Source organism: Condylura cristata, unplaced genomic scaffold (assembly GCF_000260355.1).
Source record: "Condylura cristata isolate star-nosed mole 26May11 unplaced genomic scaffold, ConCri1.0 scaffold00040, whole genome shotgun sequence".
Taxonomy (NCBI): Eukaryota; Metazoa; Chordata; class Mammalia; order Eulipotyphla; family Talpidae; genus Condylura; species Condylura cristata.
In genome coordinates, this window is record NW_004567141.1 from 1,443,558 (window position 1) to 1,468,037 (window position 24,480).

The following is a 24,480-nucleotide window of genomic DNA, read 5'->3' on the forward strand; positions in this document are numbered from 1 at the left end:
TTAAAGGTAAATTCTTCTTGTTCTCCATAATGTTTGCACCAGTTTGCATTCCCACTGATAATATAATGGGATGCCTTTCTTTGCATCCTCTCAATCACTTGTTATATTGAAGGTATTTCTATTTTTTTTAACAATATTTATTTATGCATGTAAGAGCTGGGGTATAGGCCACAAGTTGAAGGAGTGGTAGTAGGGAGAGGTAAGGGGATTCAACAGAGACAGAGCAGCGAACATAATCAGGAGATTGACTGAAATAACACTGCTGAGGGAGCAGTAGGCAAGATAAGGGAGGTCTGCTGCACCATGTAGGTCAGCTCCCTGGCTGGGGATGGAACTCTTGCTTCAGTGGCTGCAGGTAGCTTCATAGTGCTAAGACTTAACCCCTTGTGCCACCAGATAGGCCCTGAAAGTCCTTTTAATATGGACATTCACAGGTATGTCATTCTCCCACCATGTTTAAAACCTCCATCTCCCTTACTGGAAGTGATACTGAACTTTTTTTTCATATTTCTGTTGACCTGAGTATTCTCTTTAGTGAATTGTATGTTCCTATCTGCTGAGCATTTATTGATTAGGTTGGGGTTTTTTTTCTATTGTTGAGTTGCGAATTTTTTTTATATATACCTTGGATACTAACCCCTTATTAGTTACATGTGGTGGTGAATATTTTCTCCCATTCAGTAGAGGGTGTCTTTTCTTTTTTCTTTTTTTTAAGATTTATTTGCTTATGCATACCGAACTGGGATACAGGCCAGAAGGCCAGAGGTGCAGGGGCGGTGAGAGGATTCACCAGAGACAGAGTGGGAAGCAGAACAGGTCGAAGTACTGCTGAGGGGAGCAGTGGGCGGGCAGGCAGGTCAGGCGAGGTCTCCCTTGCCCTGTGGGTCACCTCTAGGGCTAGGCGTCAAACTTGTGCTAAAGTGGCTTTAGCTTCTTAGTGCTGTGCTCTAACCTGCTGCACCACCATGGAGGGCCCAGAGTGTGTCTTTTTAATTATCCTGTATTTTCTCTCACTGTGTAAAGGCTTTTTAACTTAGAATTACCCCAGTTGTTTTGTTTTTGTTTTTATTTCTCTTGCCATAGGGATCAAATATCATATGCACATACTGTTATTGCTGATCTTATATCTAAATCCTAATCCATTTAGACTTTATTTTTGTGTATGGAATTAGAAAGTGGCCAACTTCATTTCTTTTATGAAGAATGGCTTTTTTTTTTTTTTAAGATTTATTTATTTATGCTTATAGAACTGGGGTAGAAGCCAGAGGTGCAGGGGCAGTGGAGGAGTCACCAGAGACAGAGTGGGGAGCAGAATAGGCAGATCAACTGAAATCCACTTCTGTGGGAAGCAGCGGGCAGTAGAGGTCTGCCACGCCAAGTGGGTCAGCTCCCTGGCTGGGGATCAGGGATCGAACTCATGCTGCAGTGGCTTAGGAAGGAGAGCTTCATAGTGCTGTGCTTTAACTCGTTGTGCCACCAGGGTAAGCCTTTGAAGAATGTCTTTTACGATGGATTGGCTTTCCAGTTTTCCCACTACCATTTTTAGAGACTTAACCTTTTCCCCATTGTATGATTCTATCTGCTTCTTCATAGATTAGGTACTAATATACAGGTAGATTTATTTCTGGGTTTTTGTTTCTACCCTGTTGTACCAGGTACCCGTTTATATGCCAGTACTATATTATCCTCAGTGCTATTGCTTTGTAGTAAGTTTGAAACGAGGTAATGTTATACCTCTATTTCTCTCCTTTTTTCCCTTCAAGATTGCTTTTGAAATTCTAGACATTTTGTGGTTCCATATAAATTGCAATTTTTTTGGCTTCAGTTTCTTTGAAAAATATTTCTGGTATTTTCATGGAGACTGCATTAAATTTATATGTCATTTTAGGCAGTATAGTAACTTTTATTGTATAGATTCTCTCCATCTGCAAACATGGGCTCTCCTTTTCTTTCATTAAGCTGATACTTAAATCCTTTAAGAACACCTTGTAATTCCTGTTGTATATATTTTTACTCTCAGGTTAATTCTGAGATACTTAATTCTTTTTGAAGAAATTACATATGGAGTTAACTTTCTTAATTCTTTTTGCTTCGTTTACTGTTTGTGTATAACAAGGCTGTGGATATTCGTATGTTGATTTTGTAACCTGCCATTTTGCTGTATTCATCTATTCTAGCTTTTATGCTGGAATCTTTAGAATTTCCTATATGTGATAACATTATCTGTAAAGTTTTCACTTCTTTTCTAGCTTAGATTCTTTTCATTTCTGTTTTTGTATGATAGCTAGCTTTGACTGAAGCCTCTGATGCTAAATTAACCTCTGATAATAAGTTAAGCAGAGTTGGAAACAAGGGGCATCCTTGTCTAGTTCCTGATTTTAAGGGAAAAGCTTTCAGTTTTTTACCAGGAAATAGTATATTGACTATTAGTGATACTGGCCTTTATTATGATGAAGGTAAGTCCCTTCTATGCCTATCTTATTTAGAGTTTTTATCAAAATGAATGGTGAATGTTACGTATTTTTTCTGCATCTGTTGTTATTGTCAGATAATTTTTATCTTGATTACGGTATATATAATCCATGTGATTATACTGTTGAATTTGACTTGCTGGTATTTTGTGGACAATTTTTGTGTCAACATTCAGCAGGGTATTGGTCTGTAATTTTTTTTTTGTCATGCTGTCTTTATCTGGTATAGGAGTTAGGGTTATTTCGACATCATCAGATGTATTAGGAAGCATTCCTTGTATTTTTAAAAATAACTTGTGCAAGATGGACATTGTTTGAAAATTAGAAAAAATTCATTTGGAAAGCCTGTTCTGGGCTTTTGTTTGTGGAAAATTAATTCTTGTTTCAGTTTCCGTGCTTATGATCATGTTGTTCAACTGTTTCTTCTAGAGTTAGTCTTGGTAGCCTGTACTAATCTAGAAATTTGTTATCACAGCTATATTGACATGTAATTGCTCATAGTAATCTGTCATAGTCTTTTGCATTTTACTTTTTTTTTTTAAGATTTATTTATTTATGCATATGATACCAGAGTACAGGCCAGAGGCAGAGGCAATGAGAGGATTCACTAGAGACAGTGGGGAGCTGAACAGGCATATAGACAAAATACATTGTGGTGATTTCTGCTCTTTCATTTGTGATTGTTTTTTCTCTTTTTTTTTTTTTTTAAGTTTGTCTAGAGGTTTGTCTATTTTTGTCTTCTTAAAGAACCAAGTCTTAATTTCATAGATTATTTTGGGTATAGTCTTTTTTTTTTTAATCTCTGTTTCATTTATTTCTTATTTTTACTATTCTTTCTACTCATCTTGGGGTTTTTGTTTGTTCGTCCTGTTTTTCTATGTGGTTTAGGTATATATTAGGGTGTCTTTTGGGATTATTCTTGCTTTGTAAGATGGGCTGGTATTGCATTAGCCTTTACTTCATAAGATTGGTTTTGTTGTACCCTTAGATTTTGGTAGTTTGTATCCTCATTTTCATTCATCTTTAGGTATTTTTTGACTTCTGCCTTAACTTCCTCTATTATCTAATTGTTAATAAGCATACATTGTTTTGTCTTTTATGTATGAATACTTTGTCCTGTATTTTTTTTTCTCTTTTGTTTGATTTTTAACTATATGGCAATTTGGGTAGAGAAAGTACTGGGTATAACTTCTGTTTGTTGTGGGAAAAGGATATTCCTTTCTACAAAGGTTGCTAAAACAAGATACCCCATACTGAGGTGAGGTGGGGAGATCCTGACTACTGTATCATACAGTATGAAAAAAGCAAAATAGATCACAGACCTAAATATATGAGTGAAAACAACAGAGCAGTCTGCACTTTAGAAAACAACTTATTGTTTTCTCAAAGGTTAAATATGAGCTGCTACATAACCCAGCAATTCCACTCCCAGGTTTATTCTAAGAGAAATGAAAATGTATTGTACATACATATTATAAAGAAATATATAGTACATATTTACACAAAAACTGTACCTGTGCTCATAACAACATTTGAAAAAATATACAAGCATTATGAGTGGTATTCTGTAGATGCCTGTTAAGCGTGGTCATTTAAAGCTTATTTTTATTCTTTGTCATGTTCAGCTGTCATTGTATTATTGTGTTGCCTTTATGTCTCTGTAGTTACTCATTGTCTTATGTATCTCACAAAATACTTAAGTGCATATGAATATAATTTTTATTTCTCCTGTTTGTACTAGGCTCTTAATCATGATACAGTGTCCATCTGTCTACTGTCTTTTTAAATTTTATTTATTTATTTTAAAGATTTTATTTATACTATAGAACTGGGGTGCAGGCCAGAGGTTGGTGGGTGAGAGGATTCACCAGTGACATAGTGGGGAGCAGGACAGGCAGATCTACTGAAATACACTGCCGAGGAGAGCAGCAGGCGGGTCAGAAGAGGTCTGCCATGCTATGTGGGTCAGCTCCCTGGCTGGGGATTGAACTTGTGCTGCAGTGGCTTTGGAGCGCTTCATAATGCAGTGCTTTAACCTGTTGCGTCACCAGGGAGAGCCCATATTTTATTTATATTTAAAGATTTATTTATACATATAAGAGCTGGGATGTAGGCCAGAAGTTTGGGAGGTGTGTGAGAGAGGATTCACCAGACGGAGTGGGGAACAGAATAGGTAGATGTTACTGAAATACACTGTTAAGGGGAGTAGCAACTAAGACAGGAGAGGTCTGTTATGCCATATATGGGTTAGTTACCTCCCTGGTCAGGGCTTGAATTCAGTCTGTCATGATAACACTGAGACTTACTCCCACCATAGAAGCCCCTCTTGGTTTATTTTTTTCCATTGCTATTTGTTTGTATGGCTCTTTCATCCTTTAGGTTAAGTGTGTGCTTGTCTTTGTTGGTAAATGGGTTTGTAAATGTGAGAAGGTTGGATTGTTTTGAAAACCATGCTCTACATGCCTTTTGACTAGTAAATTCAGGTCATTTGTATTAGTGATTATTAATACATAAATGCTCATTGCCATTTTGGTTTTTTTCAAAGTCTTCCTTTTATGCTGGTTTGGGCTCCATTTCCTTGTCTTATGTGTTGCTTCTGTTAGTTTTTGTTTAAAGGTTTGGCTGTGGTTCATATATGATCAGTTTTTATGCTCCTTTTGGACAGTCTGATCTCTAGTTTTAAGAGGCCACATTACCCATTCTGTAACTTCTCTGTGTTATCATTTAGGAGTCTGTTACCTCTGTGCTGTTTTTATAATAGCCCCTTTTATTTGAGGCTTGGTGTTGATAGATTCTTTTAAGTTTTTGCTTTCCAATGAAACTCCTTATTCTTCCTTTGTCTTCAGTGCTAGTCTTACAGGGTAAAGGGTTTTAGCCTGAATGTCTTCTTTAATTTAAATAGCTCTTGCCAATCCTTTTGTGCTTTTAATGTTTCTGCTTGGTATTCCCTTATAGGTTACCTTTTTTCTCTTAATGTTTTTAGTATTTTGTCCTTATCAGTGGCATTCAACAGCTTCACTTTATGTCTTGGTGTTTGTCCTTTCGGTGGCATTTTGTTGGAACTCTTTGGGTCTCTTGGATCACATCTGTTTTATTTCCCAGATTTAGATTGTTGTCAGCAGCTCTTTCTTTAAATAAATTCTGTCTGCTTCTGTCTTTCTTTTCTCCTTCTGGGATCCCATGATACGGGTGTTACTTCTCTTTAGTTTACCCCAGAGGAGTTTTACATTTACATAATTTTCATTTTTTAAATTCTTTTCCCCTGTATGTTATCCTGTTTGTGTCTTCTCCAACATTGTGCTCATTCTCTTCATTTCTCAAATTTGTGTTGATATTCTTGATTGTGTTTTGTAATTCAGTTAAAACATTTCAGTTATACTATAGTATAATATTAAGTGTAGTATTTCTCCTTTGCATCTGATTGTCTCATATTTTCTTGGTTTTTATTCTGTTGTGTTTTTCCATCCTCTTTTTTGTTAGTTCAGTAAGCATTCTTCCGTTACCTTTAATTACTTTTCAGTTATAGTTCACATACCTGCTTTGAAACTCCTATAACATTTTTTTAGTTCCAGCATTTGTGATATATTCTTCTTTCTTTTCTTTATAGCTTTTATGGGTTGTGATGAGGATAGGCTTTCAAATTATTAGCTTTCCACCTCTTGAAGTAATTGGAGAACTGGTACCAGTCAGTGAAGGGTAATAGGAAGGGGTAACAAGTAGGATCACCGCTAGTGGGTGTCAGGGATCAAGTTTGTTATTATGCTCTGGGAGCCAGAGTTCTATGGTGAGGATCTACAATGCTCTCCTCCTCTAGGCCAGCTCCTCAGTTTTAGTGTCTCTTTTTGTCTCCTGTCATCTTCTACCTCTAGACTATTTTTGAACACGAGATGCAGGCCTGGATGCTGGGTTGTAGTTGATTCGGTGTTAGAGTATGAGAGTTGTTCTCAGCACAGAATCATATCCCAATGTGTTTGCTCCTGTTAGAGCAGGCTCTTGAAGTCTGGTTTATGCTAGTGTGCATTTGTTGTCTTGAGTTTAGCCTGAGGATGGAAGTGGCAGGTGTTTTGAATAACCCAGCCTTAACTTTGCGTACTAACCTTGTCTATGATGACACACAGGTGATGGGACATGTGGTTCATGTTCCAGCTATTTTTTGAGAACAGCCTGCTCAAGCCAGTACCCCTTACTCTGTGTCCTTGCTCCTGTGACTACCTAGTCATGTACCTTCTATTTTGGGTACCAATTTTGTGTACCCCTTTAAATAATATATCGCTAGGTCTTAAAAATCCCCAGTGTTGGTATACTCCTGAATCAGCAACTGCTTGAAGTACTACATAGCTGTGCCCCTCCCTCTTGTGGATTATACTGCCTTGTTACCAATATAAATGCAATTTAAAGATTTTCTTACATCTTCTGCTGCACTGTTGCTCCTAGGGTACAGTTGTCCATTTTCCTTTCAGGAGTTTTTGGCTGTATTCTGCTGCAATCTATTGATAGTTGCGAGTATTTGGAAGAGGGAAACTTGGTGTCTTTACTTTGCTGCCCTCTTGCTGGACTCTGCTCTCTGGATGGATTCATGGTAGAGGTGGATAAGTTATATGTTGTCTGGCTGTTTTAGACAGGATCTGTGTCTTGGAGATTACCTGTTTTTTATTAGTTTTTCTGCCCTTCTTTTATTGTTTTCATCAGCTTCTGATCTCCTGTCATGAACCTGTTCTTTTTTATGGGTATAGTGCCCATGGAGACTTGCACGAGGTGGGAACTCTCCTGTGACGGGGTGGAGTTGCTGTTCTTGTAGCTTCCTAAATCCTAAACAGAAGCAGAAGCAGCCTGTTAATTGCTGCTTAATACCCTTATTTGCTAATTCTTTCATCTCTGTCATCTCTGAGTCTGTTTCTACTGAGTGATTTTTCTCTTGCTTACTTTACAGATTTTCATGCTTATTTATATGTGTGGTACATTTGGTTCAATATTATATGCTGTATACTAGATTATTGGATATTAGATCCTATTATATTACTTTAAACCTGGGTGTTTTTACTGGCATCCAGTTAAGTTACTTATAAATAACTTAGATCCTTTTGAGGTTTGTTTCTAAGCTCTTTTAGGGTATGTTTAGAGTGGCTTTTATTCTAGAATTTAACCCCACTGGAGGTCTTTCTGGAGTGAAGTTCTGACTGGAGAGAAGTCAAATGAATCCAGGTGCTGTTTGAACTCTACAAATAGTTTATCTTATAACTCCCCTAGTAAGTTTTTTATTCAAATTGTCATACTGCCAAAATTAAAAGGAATCCAGTGGAGCTTTCTGGAGCCTTGTTTCTTTTCCGCTCTTTTTTATTGGCTTTGGTTTCCTTGAATACTAGTATCTGTTTCCTTAACTCTGTAAGGTTTAACTCTGTAACTTTATTTAGATGGCTCTGTCTGATTCACAATTCAGGAGTTGCTTCCAGGCAGAAAACCTTGATTATTGTATGACTCATCTTGTTACCTTTTCTCAGAGATCATGGTTCTTTTTTTCAAGATTTATTTATATATGCATACAAGAACTGGGGTACAGGCCAGAGGTGCGGGGGTAAGAGGATTCACCAGAGACAGTGGGGAGCAGAACAGGCAGACTGACTGAAATATACTGCTGATGGGAGCAGTGGGCAGGGCAGGAGAGATCTGCCACACCCTGTGGGTCACTTCCCTAGCCAGGAATCCAACTCATGGTGCAGTGGCTACAGAGAGCTTCATATTGCTGCACTTTATTTAACCCATTGTGCCACCAAGGAGGGCCCAGATTATAGTTCTTAACTGCCTGTTTTGTTGTCCCGTGTCTAAAAACAATTGTTTCCTATAATATGTATAGCTTAGGTGTTTACAGTAGGAGGTTAATTACAGGCCATCCAGAAATTCCCAGATTATCCTGTAACAATATTTTTATTTAGAGATAATTCAATTAAAACTTGATTTTTAATTATTCTTGGCTTTAGAAGACCTATCAGTGGAACTCTTCTTCACACAGTAGAATAAAATCAGTTCCAGATGCATTAAGGACTTAAATAGCAAAATAAAATTTTAAAATCTTTTAGAAAATATAGATGAATAGCTTTTTTTTTTAATGTATCTTTTCTTTCTTTTTTTTTTTTTTAAAGATATTTATTTATGCACACAGAACTGAGGTACAGGTCAGAGGTGTGGGGCGGTGAGAGGATTCACCAGAGAGAGTGGGAAGCAGAACAGGCTGACTGATGAAGTACACTGCTGAAGGGAACAGGCGGGTCAGGAGAGGTCTGCCGTGCCATGTGGATCATGACCATGTGGATCACCTCCGGGGTGGGGATTGAACTCATGCTGAAGCGAGCTTCTTAGTGCTGTGTTTTAACCCGCTGCGCCACCAGGGAGGGTCCCAAGATGAATAGCTTTTAGCTCCTAGGGATTGAAAAAAATGTTTCTGAAGACACAAAGTATTGGTTATAAAAATGGTAAATATTTAAAATTATGACTTTTCAAAATTCAAGATGCTTAAATAAATTAAAAAGACAAATGACACAAGAAGTTATTTAACATACATACAAACAAATGAAAAAGATAGTGTCAAAAACATACAAAGTTATTTGAGTATCTTTGTTGCCTTTATGCTTCTTTTTCTTTCCAAGTGAGAGCCTAAGGACTTCAACATTTGGGTAGAACCACTTGTTAAAGGATCTCATAGATTTTATCCAGAAATTGACAGAGGGTTGTAGCTTTGTTTGCTATCAAAAGCAGTTTGTTGATGGCAGATATATCCTTTTAAAAATTAATTTTTCAGATAAAAACAGGGTTAATTGGAATAATGGCACTGGAAACACTTTGCTGGTCGTAATGGAAATTGAATATTCATTAAGATTAGTAGCATGAACCAATTCAATGTCTATTTGACATTTGGAAGCTGAACTTTGGTGATAATGCCATGGCAAATTGTCATTCTGCTTTTTCCTAATCACTTCTGCATTCACTAATTTAAAGAAGATTCTCCTCTGTGTATTCAATAGTATAACTGCTGTTATTAGAAGTTAGAGAAAATGAGATTTTAACTTTCAAATAATATGTGGAATGAGATTTTACAATTTACAAGCTTTAAAAATCTATAGATGGGGTTAAGGAAGCAACAAAAGAAATCTCTACTATTTGAGATTTGTTTTTGCTATCAAAATATAGAGCCCAGGTATTACTGTAATTACTGTCCATAGTGGTTTGTGCTCATTATAAGACAATCAGATTACATCATCTCCTGACATTCCATAGAATTGAGGTCATAAAGATAGACAAAGAAATTAACATGGCTTGAATTTTCAACATTCACATATTATAAAATATAAATTATTTCAAAGCTGAATATTAAAATTGATTTGTGAATCTAGAATAATTGATAAGATAATCTATCCCTTCTCTCTTAGAGTGTAACTCCTTGAAGAGGTACTGAAACTTGTGCTGACTTTGCAATCTGAACATTCCAACTTGTATGTTACATGGTCATTTGGAGTAATCTTTAAAATCAGCATACCTTAACAAAATTAGACTAACTTTATTTAATGTCATTTATGAACCAATCAACCTGAAGGTTTAAATTTAAGTGGAAAGATCCCAGAAGAACTGCCTGTTTTGATATCTTAACTTCCTATTAGACTGTTTCCCTTTAAATTCAGAGAAAATATTTTCTGGTGGATATTCTCATTTGTCATGAACGATCATTTCTTATGGACTGTAGACCTAAGTGATATTTAGGCAAAGGACCTCAATATAGACGATGTGGATGAGTCATTTTTGTTTGTTCATCAAACAAGTGCTAGTGGATCTTGATTAGTTTTAACACAAGTGAAGAACAAGCAGTCTTGTTGTGAGCTCTTTTTGTGTGATTCTCATTTGTTCAATGTAGTTAATTTAAAAATGTTTTGGCACTCATGGAAGCCATTTCTACATTAAAATTGCTGAACTGTCATGCATCACATATGTATTTTTTTTTGTTATCACTGACTGAACAGGGTCAGGGCAAGATGTAGGTGAGAGGTAAATTGACAATTCTCACTTTATGAAGAAACTGAGAGTTCACTTAATTTTTAGGGCTTCTTGTTGAAATTGTCACAAGAACCTCTCAGATAGTAGGGTTCTTGTTCTACCCTAGGAAAGGTTTTATAAGAATCACTGAAGTGGGCCCTCCCTAGTGGTGCAGTGGGTTAAAACGCAGAGCTGCAGGCACTTCAGTGTGAGTTCAGTCCCCACCCTGGAGGTGACTGTATGGCACAGCAGACCTTTCCTGTCTCACCCGCTCCTCCCCTCAGCATTGTGCAGTGTCCTTCGTCAATCTACCCTTTCTGCTTTCCATTCTGTCTCTGGTGAATCCTTTCACTGCCCCTGTACCTCTGGCCTGTACCCCAGTTCTGTATGCATAAATAAATAAATCTTTAAAAGAAAAAAGAAAAAACCTATTTAAAAAAATCACTGAAGTGACAGTCCTTGAAGAAATGTAGTCAATAGTCTTTTGGAACACTATCACAAACATATTCTATTCTTCCTTGGAAAAAGATGTTGGAGAATATCTTTGGACCAGCATTGCCACAGACTAGTTTCACCTCCCTTTTTCCTTCCTTTTTTCCTTTTGTGAGACACTCAGGCTGACTTTATAATAATGATAACTTTGTGGACTTGGATTTAGGCAAAGCAAGGGTGATGCTATTGGGAAGTTTGGAAAGTTAATTTTGAGAACTATTCAAGACCAGATTGACATGAAAAAGCCTCTGCCCATAGAAGAATGTATGGTCCTTTTTCAGGGGAAAACCATTTTCCTTCCTACGCTTTTGTACTTCAAAAGGCAATGATGGGAATACTTGGTAATGTGTAATTCATTACAGACACTTAAAAATTTGAGCAATAATCAAAAGAAGAAAACTCATCGATCAAAATTATACACATCCCTGGAGTCTATTTAATAATGGCTAGAGGCTTTGCTTTTAATTAAGGAAGGAATTATAGGAGGAGACTGGTGGCAGAAAAGTTTTGAATGAATAGATTACTTCATTTTTGCTTTAATTCACACTTGCTAAATCACAAAAGATGGGAAAGATTTCTTGTGCTTGAAGGAAAGGTGTTGACTAGTGCATTCAAATTAATTTGAATTAAGTGATCTGTTTTTTATACATTTAAAATTCTGAATGATTTTTGAAAAGGCAGTTAAATTTTTTTCTATCTGTATTATGTTCTGAGAATACAGAGTAACTGTACTTTTTACTATTTTGGATTACACATTCTGCCATATTTCTTTATAGGGCACATATACAAGAAATACAAATACATGTTTTCCTTTCTTCAATGCATGTTTATCAAGTACCTACAATTTGTCAGACTCTTCTAGAAGCTTAGCATACACCTGTAACTAACTACTAGGCAGACATTTCTTCCTGTTTCTTCATGAGGATTATTTACTCCTCATTCTTATAAGCCCTTAGAATACATTTCTTTCTCAAATTTTTGTTAACCTTTAATGATGGAAGGGACAAGAACAAAACTAGGAACTTCAAGAAACTAGCTTTTACAAAAATATCTATTTGCTAATGAAAATCACCATTATTAAATTATTCAGACCCTTTTCTTTGGAATTAATTTTAGAGCCAGTATGGGCCATATATAAATAGCAGTCACATTGCTACATAATTCCAACTTTGTACATTGCTCTCCAAATTTGTTCATTCACTATATTTACCACGCTCATTCACTATGTTTACCATGTTGATTTCGAATGACTTAACATTCTGAGAATAAAATCCACTGTTAAAAGCTAGTAATTGCCTTTGAAGTCTTAAAAACTGTGTTGGAAGTAATTTTACTAGTAAAAATAAAATCATGGGCCCATTGAAAGGACCAGCCCTACAAGAGAGTACATGTATCTTCCGCCATGTTTATTAAAAGTAAGTCTTGCTTTACAGTGACTTTGAACATGTACTCTGTTAAGAGCATAGCAGAAAACACTTAGCTGTTATCAACCTGGTGTGGATTTAGATGATTATGTGATTTAATTGTGGTAAGTAACTTTGTTTTTCTGTTTGCTTTTTTCCTTCACCAGGTATACAACGTTTACATGGCAGGGAGACAGTTGTGTTCTAAGCGGTACCGGGAGTTTGCCATTCTCCATCAGAATCTGAAGAGAGAGTTTGCCAATTTTACCTTTCCCCGACTTCCAGGGAAGTGGCCATTCTCTTTATCAGAACAGCAATTAGATGCCCGGCGTCGGGGGTTGGAAGAATATCTAGAAAAAGGTAAACTAGCTTATTAAACTGTACTATCCTGTGTAGAAATAGTGTACATGTAAATACTGCAACTTTAAATTGTACAAGTGTCCTGTACTCATTAGTAGAAGTCAAGTTTCTTACATAGTTTTGAAACCCAGACTAAAATATCCAATACATTAATTAGTAGCCTGGTGTATTGGCTTACTGAACACCTAATAACAACAGAAAAATGCATAATTACTTTTTGATGCTTTATGGACCTTTATTTATAGGGTTATATTATTTGTCAGCAAGTACAAAGGGCTGCACTGATTTGGGAATTAGGTGGCAGTTAAGATATTTTTAATAAAGTGATTCTAAGTTCATTGTCATATCCTACATGAAAATGTTTTTGTTCTACTTACAAGTGTGAATGGATAGGTTTGCTGAAGTGTGGGTAATCTAAAATTCACTTGTTCTAAACCAGTTACATGCACAAGTATTGAAACTTACTTGTTACTTCAGCACTTACAATACTTTTAAGAGTCTGTGAATAAAAATGCTGAAACATATGGTTACTTCTGAAGATGGTCAAAATGACAGATCACTCTGGAAAAGATAATATAATTTGCAGGTTGTGCAATAGAATTTTCATTAAAATACTAGTTTAATAGAATAATGGTCTTGTGTATATTTGGTAATTCTGTGTCCTTGTATAAGAACGAATTGACCTAGTTGAATTTTTTAGAACTTTGGTACAGAGCTTTATCCCTGAAGAAAAAAAAAAAAACCACTTCCCTAATAGAAGGTCGTGAAACTTCCTCTTCTGTTTTTAGCTTTTTTCTAACATGGAATGGCCTCTAAACACAGCCCATGGGAAATGAAAAAGGTTATGATTTTTTTTTTAATCAAATGAAGTAAAATCACCAGTGTCATTTACCACTCTCATGAGAATATCAGGAAATTAACTTCCTTAGGTTTGGACAATTAGCTACCTACCTGCCTGCTTTCTTCTCTTCCTTTTAAAAGGGGGTGGGTAAGGGTAGGTTGTTGTTTTGAAGCTGAAGCCATTGAGGTGAAAGGATGTGCTCAGCTTAATGCTTAATTACCTTCCCATATTTTTCTCAAGCGGTTTTAAATGCTAAGGTGCTCTAACAGGCCTTTTCCTAAACTAAAATAGATAGTTTCGCCTTTGTATTTCAGTTTTGTGCTTGCTTTATTTTTAATTGACCATATCTTGCTGTATTGATCAGCTTAATAGTTCACACACACCTGCGAAGTTAGATTTATTTCTCTCTTCAGGGACTTCATTTGAGTATGTTTATTATTTTTAACAAGCTACATCTTCATGCTTCTTGCTCCACTATCCTACATTTATATGAATATTTGTTGTACCTTAAAATGTACTTGAGGGCTGGCATTCTCGCTTGCTCGCTACTGAGTATTTACACTTATACACCTTAATGCATATTCTTGACTTTACATTATTGATTTTAGGGCCTCATGCCAAATTTTTCTTTGTTTTCCGTAGTATGCTCTATACGAGTTATTGGTGAGAGTGACATCATGCAAGAATTTCTATCAGAATCAGACGAGGTGGGTAAATACCTCCTACCTCTTGATTTCTTATGCAAAAAATAAGTCAATTATGAATTGAATTACCGTAAAATCTCCATTGTTTTTCTGTCTTTTCATGTGTATCTTGCTTATTATTATTCAATACCTCGTGCTCAGTTCACCTTCTCTTTGAAGTCTTTACTAGTACTTAAGTCATCAATTTTTCATTGCACGAAGAACTGTTTTCTCTTACTGTTACCATTCTCTAATTTTTTATATATTTAATCAAACTTATCATTGAATAGTTTCCGCTTACTGGACTGTGAGCTATTTGAAAAGCAGTATATTTTTTTCAGCTTTATCTAGGTGTAATTGACAACTAGGATTTGATGTGTATAATTTGCTATTTATAGATATGTAAACATTGTGAAATGACCACCATAACTAAGCTAATTAATGTATCCTGTTGTTGTACATAGTTGCCATTTTTCTTCCTTTCTGCCTGCCTTCCTTCCCTTTTTTCAGTGTGGTGAGATCTGCCCTTCTAGGAAGTTTCAAGAATACAGTATAGTATTGCCTCTGTAGTCACTGCACTATATATATATATTTTTTTTTTTTTTTTTCTTAAAGATTCATTTATTTATGCGAACAAGAGCTGAGGTACAGGCCAGAGGTGTGGGGCAGGAGGGTAAGAGGATTCACCAGAGTTGGAGTGGGGAGCAAAACAAGCAGATTGACAAAATACACTGCTGAGGGGAACAGCGGGTAGGACAGGAGAGATCTGCCGAGCAGGTGGGTCACCTCCCTTGGCTGTCATCAAACTTGTGCTGAAGCAGCTGCCGCTAGCTTCATAGTGCTGCACTCTGGCCCATTGCGCCACTGGGGAGGATCCTTACTATATTTTTTAGACCTCTAAAACAAGAGCTAAATCATGGTTTGGTTTTTTTTTAACATTTTTTAAATGACGAATATAATCGTTTATTTTTACATCATTTTTGTGCATTTTTCCATCTCAGTTGTAATCCCCTTGGGCTTCCAATCACCAAATCACCTATGTGCCATCACCATAGTCCAGTACATTTCCCTTCCCCCACTATTTTTGATCCCATTCCCCACTCCACCCCCATAAAATGTCTCTGGTGCATAGTTGTTCATTATTATTATTATTTTCCCTGTGGTCCTTTATACTCCTGCTATGAGTGAAACAATCCAGTATTTTTCCTTTTCTTTCTGGCTTATTTCACTGAGCATGACCTTTTCCAGCTCCATCCATGTTGCTGCAAAAGGCGTGTGTTTATTTATTTATTTATTTTGGTTGCTGAGTAATATTCCATTTGGTTGCTATGTATATGTACCTCATCTTATTAAACCAGTCACCCACTTTTGGGCATTTGGGTTGTTTCCATGTCTTTCCAATTGTAAATAAAGCAGCAATAAACATGGGAGTGCAGGTATCTTTTTGAATCAGTGTTTTTGTATCTGTTGGGTAGATAACTAGGAGTGGGATTGCTGGGTCATATGGAAGCTCCATGTTTAATCATGGTTATTTTTTTTTAAAAGATTTATTTATTTGTGCATACAGAACTGGGGTACAGGCCAGAGGTTCAGGGGTGGTGAGAGGCTTCACCAGAGACAGAGTAGGGAACAAAACAGGCAGATCGACGAAGTACACTGCTGAGGGGCGCAGTGGGCGGGTCAGGAGAGGTCTGCCACACCATGTGGTCACCTCTGGGACAGGTGGGAATCGAACTCATGTGGAAGCGGCTGTAGATTCTCAATGCTGTGCTTTAACCCACTGCACCACCAGGGAGGGCCTAATCATGGTCTAACATTTTACTACAATGTCAAGCACATTGGAGGTGCTTAATAAAAACTGATTTGAATAAGAAAAATATATATAATGCTAGTATATTAAATAATGTTACCCACTAATTAGATACATGTTTTATTTTCTCAAATAGATTAATTCTTTTACAAATAGAAGCTTATAATTAATTCATACGTGGTTTTAGGTGATGAATAGTGCTTTATTTATTTATTTATTTGAGATTTGTTTATGCATACAAAAGCTGGGGTCTAGGCCAGAGGTGCAGAGAAGGGACTTGGTGAGAGTAGGGAGCAGAATATGTGGATCCACTGAAACACACTGTTGAGGGGAGCAATGAGTAAGACAGGAGAGGTCTGTTGTGCCATGTGGGTCAGCTTGAGCCTGGGGATCAAACTTGAGCTCCAGTGTCTGATGGTAGCTTCATAGTGTGGAAATTTAACTCCTTGTCCCACCAGGGAGACCTGAATAGTACTTATTTTAAAGTGGTAAACGAAGAAGAATCTGTTCCCAAATAAATTTTCCTTTGTAATAAAAATTACAAGAGAAGGATTCTTTAGGTTAAGAATTGTTTGCTCTTTGCTAAAAGAAAATTAGGCATCAGAATCACAGACTTCTGAGTTTTATATATTTTCTGTTTCTAAAGTTGCCATTATTTCAGGTGCAGAAGGGAACTAGACTACTACTGCATAAGCCAATTTACATGTCTCACCATTTAAAGTCAGAGAACATTTGTTGAAACTACTGCTTTCAGTTATTTCCTTTTTTCATTTATGATTCGGAGTTTTGGAAGTAAGCCAAAAGTCTCATCTGTGCTTGACCTATACTGCTTCATGCAAGTTTTCTGTTTTGAAGTGTAATAGAACTTCAGCATGTTTCTTTTCTTCCTGATCATCAACCTGAAAGGTTAACTTTTGCTGCAACCTAATATCAACTCTGTGACTGATGTAAATGTATTGACTTTTAAAATATCTTTTTCTCCCCTTTTCTTCGGAACTCACTTTCTCTGGCATAGCATGGGATGTTATTTAGCTAAGCATGTTATGTGGAGAGTGATATATTGAACCATAAATTCTTTCTCTGTGTCTTTTCCCCCAGAACTACAATGGTGTGTCCGACGTAGAACTGAGAGTAGCATTACCAGATGGAACAACAGTTACAGTCAGGGTTAAAAAGAACAGCACTACAGACCAAGTATATCAGGTAAATTAAGCTTGAACAAGTAGGCTTGACTTTTGGTTGGCTTAAAAATTAAGCAAGATTCATTGAGGTAATCCATATAAAGTGCTTGCAGTATCTATTTGATATAACACTATAATTTAGTTAATGTAAACCATTGTTGTTGAGGTTGTTATTGTTTATCTGAAAATACTATGTCCTCCTTGAAAGATACAATAAATATCCCAGGTTATGATTATCATGCCCCCCTTAAAAAAGACTTTGTGATATACAGAATACCACTGTGAACCTCCATCTATTCACTCATACATAGTGATTATCAAGATTTTGCCATACTTGCATTGTCTCCTTTTTTCCTTTGTTTAAATTTTTTTTTTAAAGATTTATTTGTGCATACAGAACTGGGGTACAGGCCAGAGACTCAGGGGTGGCGAAAGACTTCACCAGAGACAGAGTGGGAAGCAAAACAGGCAGATCGACAAAGTACACTGTTAAGGGGAGCAGTGGGCGGGTCAGGAGAGGTCTGCCACACCATGTGGTCACCTCCGGGGCAGGCAGGAATTGAACTCATGCGGAAGTGGTTTCAGCTTCTTAGTGTAGTACTTTAACCCGCTGCGCCACCAGGGAGGGCCTGTTTAAATATTTTAAGGCAATTTGTGTTATTGGACCTGGTAGATATTTCGGTAAACTTCTCTAAAATATATGGACTTTCTTCTTGTATAAGCACAAAGCCATTCTCAAACCTAAAAAATAAACAGTATTTCTTGGTATTAACTAATAAATCCAGCCACATTTCCCCAGTTGTCTGAAACTGTGTTTTGGTAGTTGGTTTGTTATATGTCTGGATCTAAACAACGTACTTATATCACATTTAGTTCTTAGGTCCTTTTTATTTTTTTAGATTTACTTATTTATGCATGTAAGATCTGGGGTCTAGGCCAGAGGTGCAAGGGGCAAGACAGGAGAGGTCTGCTGCACCATATGTGTCAGCTTCTGTCTGGGGGATCAGATAGAACTCACGCTTCAGTGGCTGGTGATAGCTTGATAGTGCTGAGATTTAAACCCTGTGCCACCAGGGAAGCCCTCTTAATGTTTGTTTTGATACAGGGTAGTATCCTTTCCCATTCCCAACTTTTATTTTTCCATGTTATTTATTCCAGTAGTTGATGTGTATATTATGGAATGTCCCATATTCTGAATTTATTGTTCGTTCCTTTACCTGTTTGTGTAATTTTGTTTTTTTGTCTGCTCTTTTCAATGAATGATTTTTGCTGTAGAGTCAGATTTTTGATAATTAGTGCTTTTCATAATCAGTGCACTGTACTAATACTAATAGTGCTTTTTACAATACCTGCTTACCACCTCTGCTAATACTAAGATTAATCATTATGTTCAGATGGTGATAACCTTATCTTCCTATTGTAAAATTCCTTCTCTTTTACCAAATGAATCTTTAAAAAGATTTGTTTATTAATGCATACAAGAACTAAGGTACAGGCTAGATGTGTTAGGGTGAGAGGGTTCACCAAAGACAGTAGGGAGCGAAACACACAGATTGAGTGCAATACACTGCTGACAGGAGCAGCAGGTGAGTCAGGAGAGGTCTGGTGAGCCACGTGGGTCACCTCCCTGGCCAGGGATTGAACTCATGCTGCAGTGGCTATGGACAACTTCATAGCACACTGCACTTCAACCCATTGTGCCACTGGGAAGGGCCAGTGTTTACCAAATGAATTTATCAATGTTTTCCATCTTAACTAGTAATTTCATTAAGGGTTGCAAAGTAATGGTTTTCTAATTCTGTCATTTCTTCACATTAATAACTAGAGTTCTGTAAGTAACTTTCTCATATCAAGTAAGCCTGTGTAGTTATTTTGAAATATAGTTTATAGGAAAGGGAGTATAAAATTTTCATTTTTTTTATTGCCAGTTTTCAGAGTTAAGAATTAGTTCAAGTATTACGTATGATTTTAGATGTCTAATATTATGAAATCACTGGCATATGTTCTGGATGTTTAAATTTTCCCATCTTTGATATGGCAACTCTTATATGTTTGCTTTTCTATCTTTGAGTGCAACCCACTTGTTAATGATCACATCCTTGCTTTTAGTGCCACAATATAGGCCTAATATAGGCCCAGTCATTCGCCCTAAGACTTCTGGTTCTTTTCAGTGGCAAATAATTAAAGATGATTTGGGTGCTGGGTTTAATCATCGCTGTCAGGTCTTTCATTGATCTTTTCGTTCTGATTTTAATTAAGAGTTTAAAGGACACCAATAGATTTCTGAATATTAAAACTTACTTCTCCTTTGTAGTAAACAAAAAACCTTTCCCTCATGCATTTACTCTTGTATTATATACAATGGCAAAGGATATGTGCAAGGTCTGAAATGAAGTATTTCTGAAATTACAATGTGACGTGTTGTATAGTATATATTATACATAATATCATTTATTTTATAGTTTACTAATGTTTTATTTCCTTGTTTTCCACCCAATATTTCTTTAGCAAGACCTAATTTCTTTTCACTTTTCTCCTCACCATGTTATGAGTCTTGTGGCTATAAACTTTTCAGACTTCATCCTGTTCAGCAGTCTAGCATAGTGACTTAGAACTCTTTAATTTTTAGTTACTGTGTCTTATCGGGGTAAATATAGGTCTGATATGTGAACAGATGTGGGAGGTATATAACCATATTTTTATTGATACACAAATATTCTACAATTTTATCCTATTCAATTAATACTTGTGTTGGAATTGAGCTTGAAAGCAGATTTTGGTATCACTAGGTAGTGTCTTGTTTGCTTTGTGTTTTATTGTTGTTATTTGATATGTAATTTCAGTTTTTTGTTTATTTGCACCAAGGGGTCCTTCATTTTCCTTTTATTTGTCATGTTAGGATCTTAGCTCCCAGAGAGAAAACTGATTCTTATTTAAAAAATCTCTTTTAACCCAACATTTTGCTATTGTCATGTAGATACTGATGATGGTAATTCTTAGGAAGTAGAGGTTCCTTGGATCATCTGAAAAAATACACAAGAATATTTTGTGAAGTGTGAATGACATTGACAAGTAGTATTTTTTTTTAATTTTTTATCTTTTTTTTAAAAAAGATTTTATTTTATTTATACATATAACGATTGGGGTCTAGGCCAAAGGTGTGAGGGCTTGGGGGGGGTGAGAGGATTCACCAGAGACAGAGTGGGGAGCAGAATAGGTGGATCTACTGAAATACACTCTGAGGGAAGCATCAGATGAGCTAGGAGAAGTCTGCTGAGCCATGTGAGTAAGCTCCCTGGCCAGGAATCAAACTCACATCCCAGTGACTGGCTGTAGCTTGATGCCTCTGAGACTTTAACTCCTGCCTCACCAGGAAAGCCTGACAAATAGTATTTTAAGTTCAAGAGCCAAAATAGTAGATCTTATATATTAACAACCCATATGAAATGTAGGCTGAATGTGTGAGCCTGTATATTTTAAGATTTTTTTCCCTTAGGATCTGTAGCTCTTAAGCACATTTTTTAAAAGATTTTAAAAAAAAATATTTATGCATATAAGACCTGGGGTCTAAGCTAGTGGTGTATGGGAGAAGGATATAATTCACCAGAAACAGAGTGGGGAGCAGAACAAGCAGATCTACTAAAATACACTGCTGAGGAGAGGAGCAGTGGGGGAGACAGGAGATGTCTGCTGCCCCATGTGGGTCAGCTCCCTGGCTGGGGATCTAACTCAGGTTGCACTGGCAGTAGCATGATAGCACTGAGACTTAATCCCCCACCATTAAGGAGGCCCCAGGTAAGCACATTTATTGTAAATGCTGTTTAAAAAGACTCTTGAGGGATGAAGTCCTACTTCTGCTGATCAGCTTGAATTGGAGGGGAGAAACTCATATTTAGAGTTTATAACTGTTTGAGTCAAATACAGACTTTGCTCTTTATTTAACACATAACATGTACAAGTATATGCACACATACATACAAAGAAACATAACTAAGAATAATTAATTTTTGTGATACCAACAGGGCACAACCCGTTCTCTTTTCCTTCCCCTTCCACATGCTTACATGTTTGTTTTCCCACAGCATTGTCTGATTTATTTCCCCCAAAACTAATCTATCTTATTTATACTTCAGGCTATTGCAGCAAAGGTTGGCATGGACAGTACGACAGTGAATTATTTTGCCTTATTTGAAGTGATCAATCATTCCTTTGGTAAGTTTTGTTTAGAGGTATCTTATGCTAAAACTGTCAAAATGAAGTTCTTAGAAGTTATCAGGTTGAACCAATTTGCCTAGAGAAGTGCTTGAAGGTAAGGGGAGGGCACACTTGTGGACTGTCTCCAACAAGCAGGCCAGGAAAATCTCATCAAGCCCAAGTCAAAGTCTGACAACTGTTGACCCTTTTTGTCATTTGTAAGTATAAGCTATATAAACTCAGTAGGTCATTTCATGAGGTTCTTTTACCTCAGAGGTTCAGAATTAATCTATTTCTTTGAAACAATCTTAAAAAGAGGAAATGTTCTACTTAGCCACAACTTTAGTGTGCTTTATGTTTTGTGTCAATTTTTGAATTATTGGTTATAGCAGATTACAAAATCAATGTACATAATCCATGACTTTTTATATGCAACAACAAACAAGAAGCAAATGTAATTAATTCCATTTATATAAAGTTACTTCAAAAAGAGCTAAATACTTGGGATCCAACCGAACAAAAGAGGTAAAAGAGCTATCACACAAGAACTACACGCTGTTATTAAAGGACTTAGTTGCATAAGGAGATGGAAGGATATCCCATGCTCATGGATGGAGGGGTACAGTGTATCAATATAATTGAAAATCTGTCTTACCTAAAATGATACACAAATTTGCTGTAATCCCCATCAAAATCCCAAGAGTATTTTTCAAAGAAATTAAACAAAAGGAATTGAAATTCCACGTGGAACCACAGAAGTCCTCAAATTGCAAAAGCAACCCTGAGTAAAAAGGAGAGAAATGGAGGTACTGTGTTAACTTGGCATGAAGCTTTACTATAAAGAAACAATATTAAAATGTGCTGTTGGTACAGTATGGTGTTGGTTGGCCAGTGGGACAGAATCAAAAGTCCAGAAATAAACCCATTCATATACTTAACGTATAATAAAAACCCATGACCACAAAATGGGGAAAAGACATTATCCTTAATGATGCTGGAAAACCACAAATGAAACAATGAAGTCGACTTTCTAACACTGTACATAAAAATAAAGTCTGAATGGAGTAAAGATTTAGATATAAAACCTGCAAGAATAAAATACATAGAAGAAAACTCTAGCAATACATTCCACAGTATCAGTGATGAAGATTTTTAGTGCAATTCTTGTAGCAAGCTAATTAAGTACAAAAATCAACAATTAGGATTTTTTTTAATTTAAAAAGCTTCTGTTACGGCAAAAGAAGATACAGATGATTAAACAGACAACCTACTTAATGGGAAAAAATATTTAAAAGGTGTATAACTAATACAGGATTTATTGTATATAAGAGACTCGCACAGTTCAGCAACAAAAAGACAACCTAGTTGGATGAGCAGCATATACAAATAGCTCACTAAAGAGAGATGAAGATTAAAATTACATGGTGATACCACATTCACCCATGAGAATGACACATACCAAAAGATCCCCAAGTAACAATGCTGGATTGATGGTGGAGAAAAGGGAACCCTTTTAATGCTATTGGTAGGAATGTGAACTGGTGCAACCTTTATGGAAAAAAATCTCAATTTACCTTAAATAATTAAAAATAGAAATATTATATGACCTAGCAGTCCCCCTCATGGGCATATATCACTATATGAAAACTTCAACAAAAAAGAAAACATTCTTTTTTTTTTTTTAATACTCACAGCAGCAATAGTTACAATAGATAGGACATGAAAACAGCCTGTGTCTATCAGTAGACAAATGACTCAAAAGATGTGGTACATACCTGCCGTAGAATAGTAGAATATTATATAGCCACAAGGGAAGATTGAAATACAGCTATTTTCAACAAAATGGAGGGAATTTGAAAAAAAATTCTATGCAGCAAAGCAAGTCAAAACAATAAAAACAAATATTAGACATTATATTATATAAGAGCTAATCTGACAACAAAAAAACACTTCCAGAAACCACTAGACATCAGCAAACATCCTAAGGGCTCTGTGGTTAAGAAGGAAGGTAGGGATGTACCCCCATGTTTATTGCTGCTTTATTTACAATTGGAAAAACATGGAAGCAGCCCAAATGCCCAAAAGTAGATGACTGGATTAAAAAGAAGTGGTACATATATACAATGGAATATTACTCAGCAACCAAAAAAGAAAAGCACATGTCTTTTGCAGCAACTTGGATGGAGCTGGAAAAGATCATGCTTAGTGAGATAAGCCAGAAAGAGAAAGAAAAATACCGGGTGGTTTCACTCATAGCAGGAGTATAATGGACCAGGCGAGAAAATAACAAAAATAATGAACAACCATATACCAGAGACATTCTGTGGGGGTGGAGAGGGGAATGGGATCAAAAACGGGAGGTGGAGGAAGGGAGGGAAATGCACGGGACTATGGTGGTGGCACAGGGTGATCTTGTGATGGGAAACCCGCGGGGATTACAATCGAGATGGAAAAAAAAAATGTGCAAAATGATGTAAAAATAAACTTTGTAATAAAGAAATATAAAAAAATAATAATAATTAAAAAAAAGAAGGAAGGTAGGGAAAGGGACAAGGAAGCACAAGAATGGTATTGGGGGAAAGTATTTAAAATGGCTTTTTGCTTTTAGGAGTTAGAGATGCATTGCTTAAAAGTCTTGGCTTTAACACATTATAGTGTATCACATCATAGCATATCATCTCATTGCATGGAAACAGGACGTTTCTCTTATATTTTATTTCATCAAAGCTAAAAGATGGTGGTCACACTGGTTACATTAAGACCACCAAAGGGAGGAAGTCTGAGGACTTGCTTTGACACATTATGGTATACGGGGCTTCGCCATATCATTTGGGCATATATATGGGCCACAGCTAGAAATGAGAGTTAATATTGATTGGTCAGACTCTTCATCCCAGAAAGGAAGAGAGTAGATTTGGGTTGCTTTGTTGACAGCTGATCAAGATAGATCCCCCTAAAGCAGCCATCATTATTTTTGTTCTTCCCAACTTCCTCTTGTTAATTAGGCATCTATAAATGTCAGGAAG

At 36.4% G+C, this 24,480-nt stretch overlaps 1 protein-coding gene across 1 annotated transcript in view; it reads left to right on the plus strand.

Annotated features, from left to right (window-relative positions):
* Positions 1–24,480, plus strand: part of SNX27 (sorting nexin family member 27) — a 63,534-nt gene that overhangs the window by 21,837 nt on the left and 17,217 nt on the right. The window contains exons 3-6 of the mRNA XM_004693691.2: positions 12,553–12,745; positions 14,229–14,293; positions 17,178–17,282; positions 21,394–21,472. Of these exons, the coding sequence (XP_004693748.1) occupies positions 12,553–12,745; positions 14,229–14,293; positions 17,178–17,282; positions 21,394–21,472 (442 nt within the window). The remainder of the gene's footprint in view (positions 1–12,552; positions 12,746–14,228; positions 14,294–17,177; positions 17,283–21,393; positions 21,473–24,480) is intronic.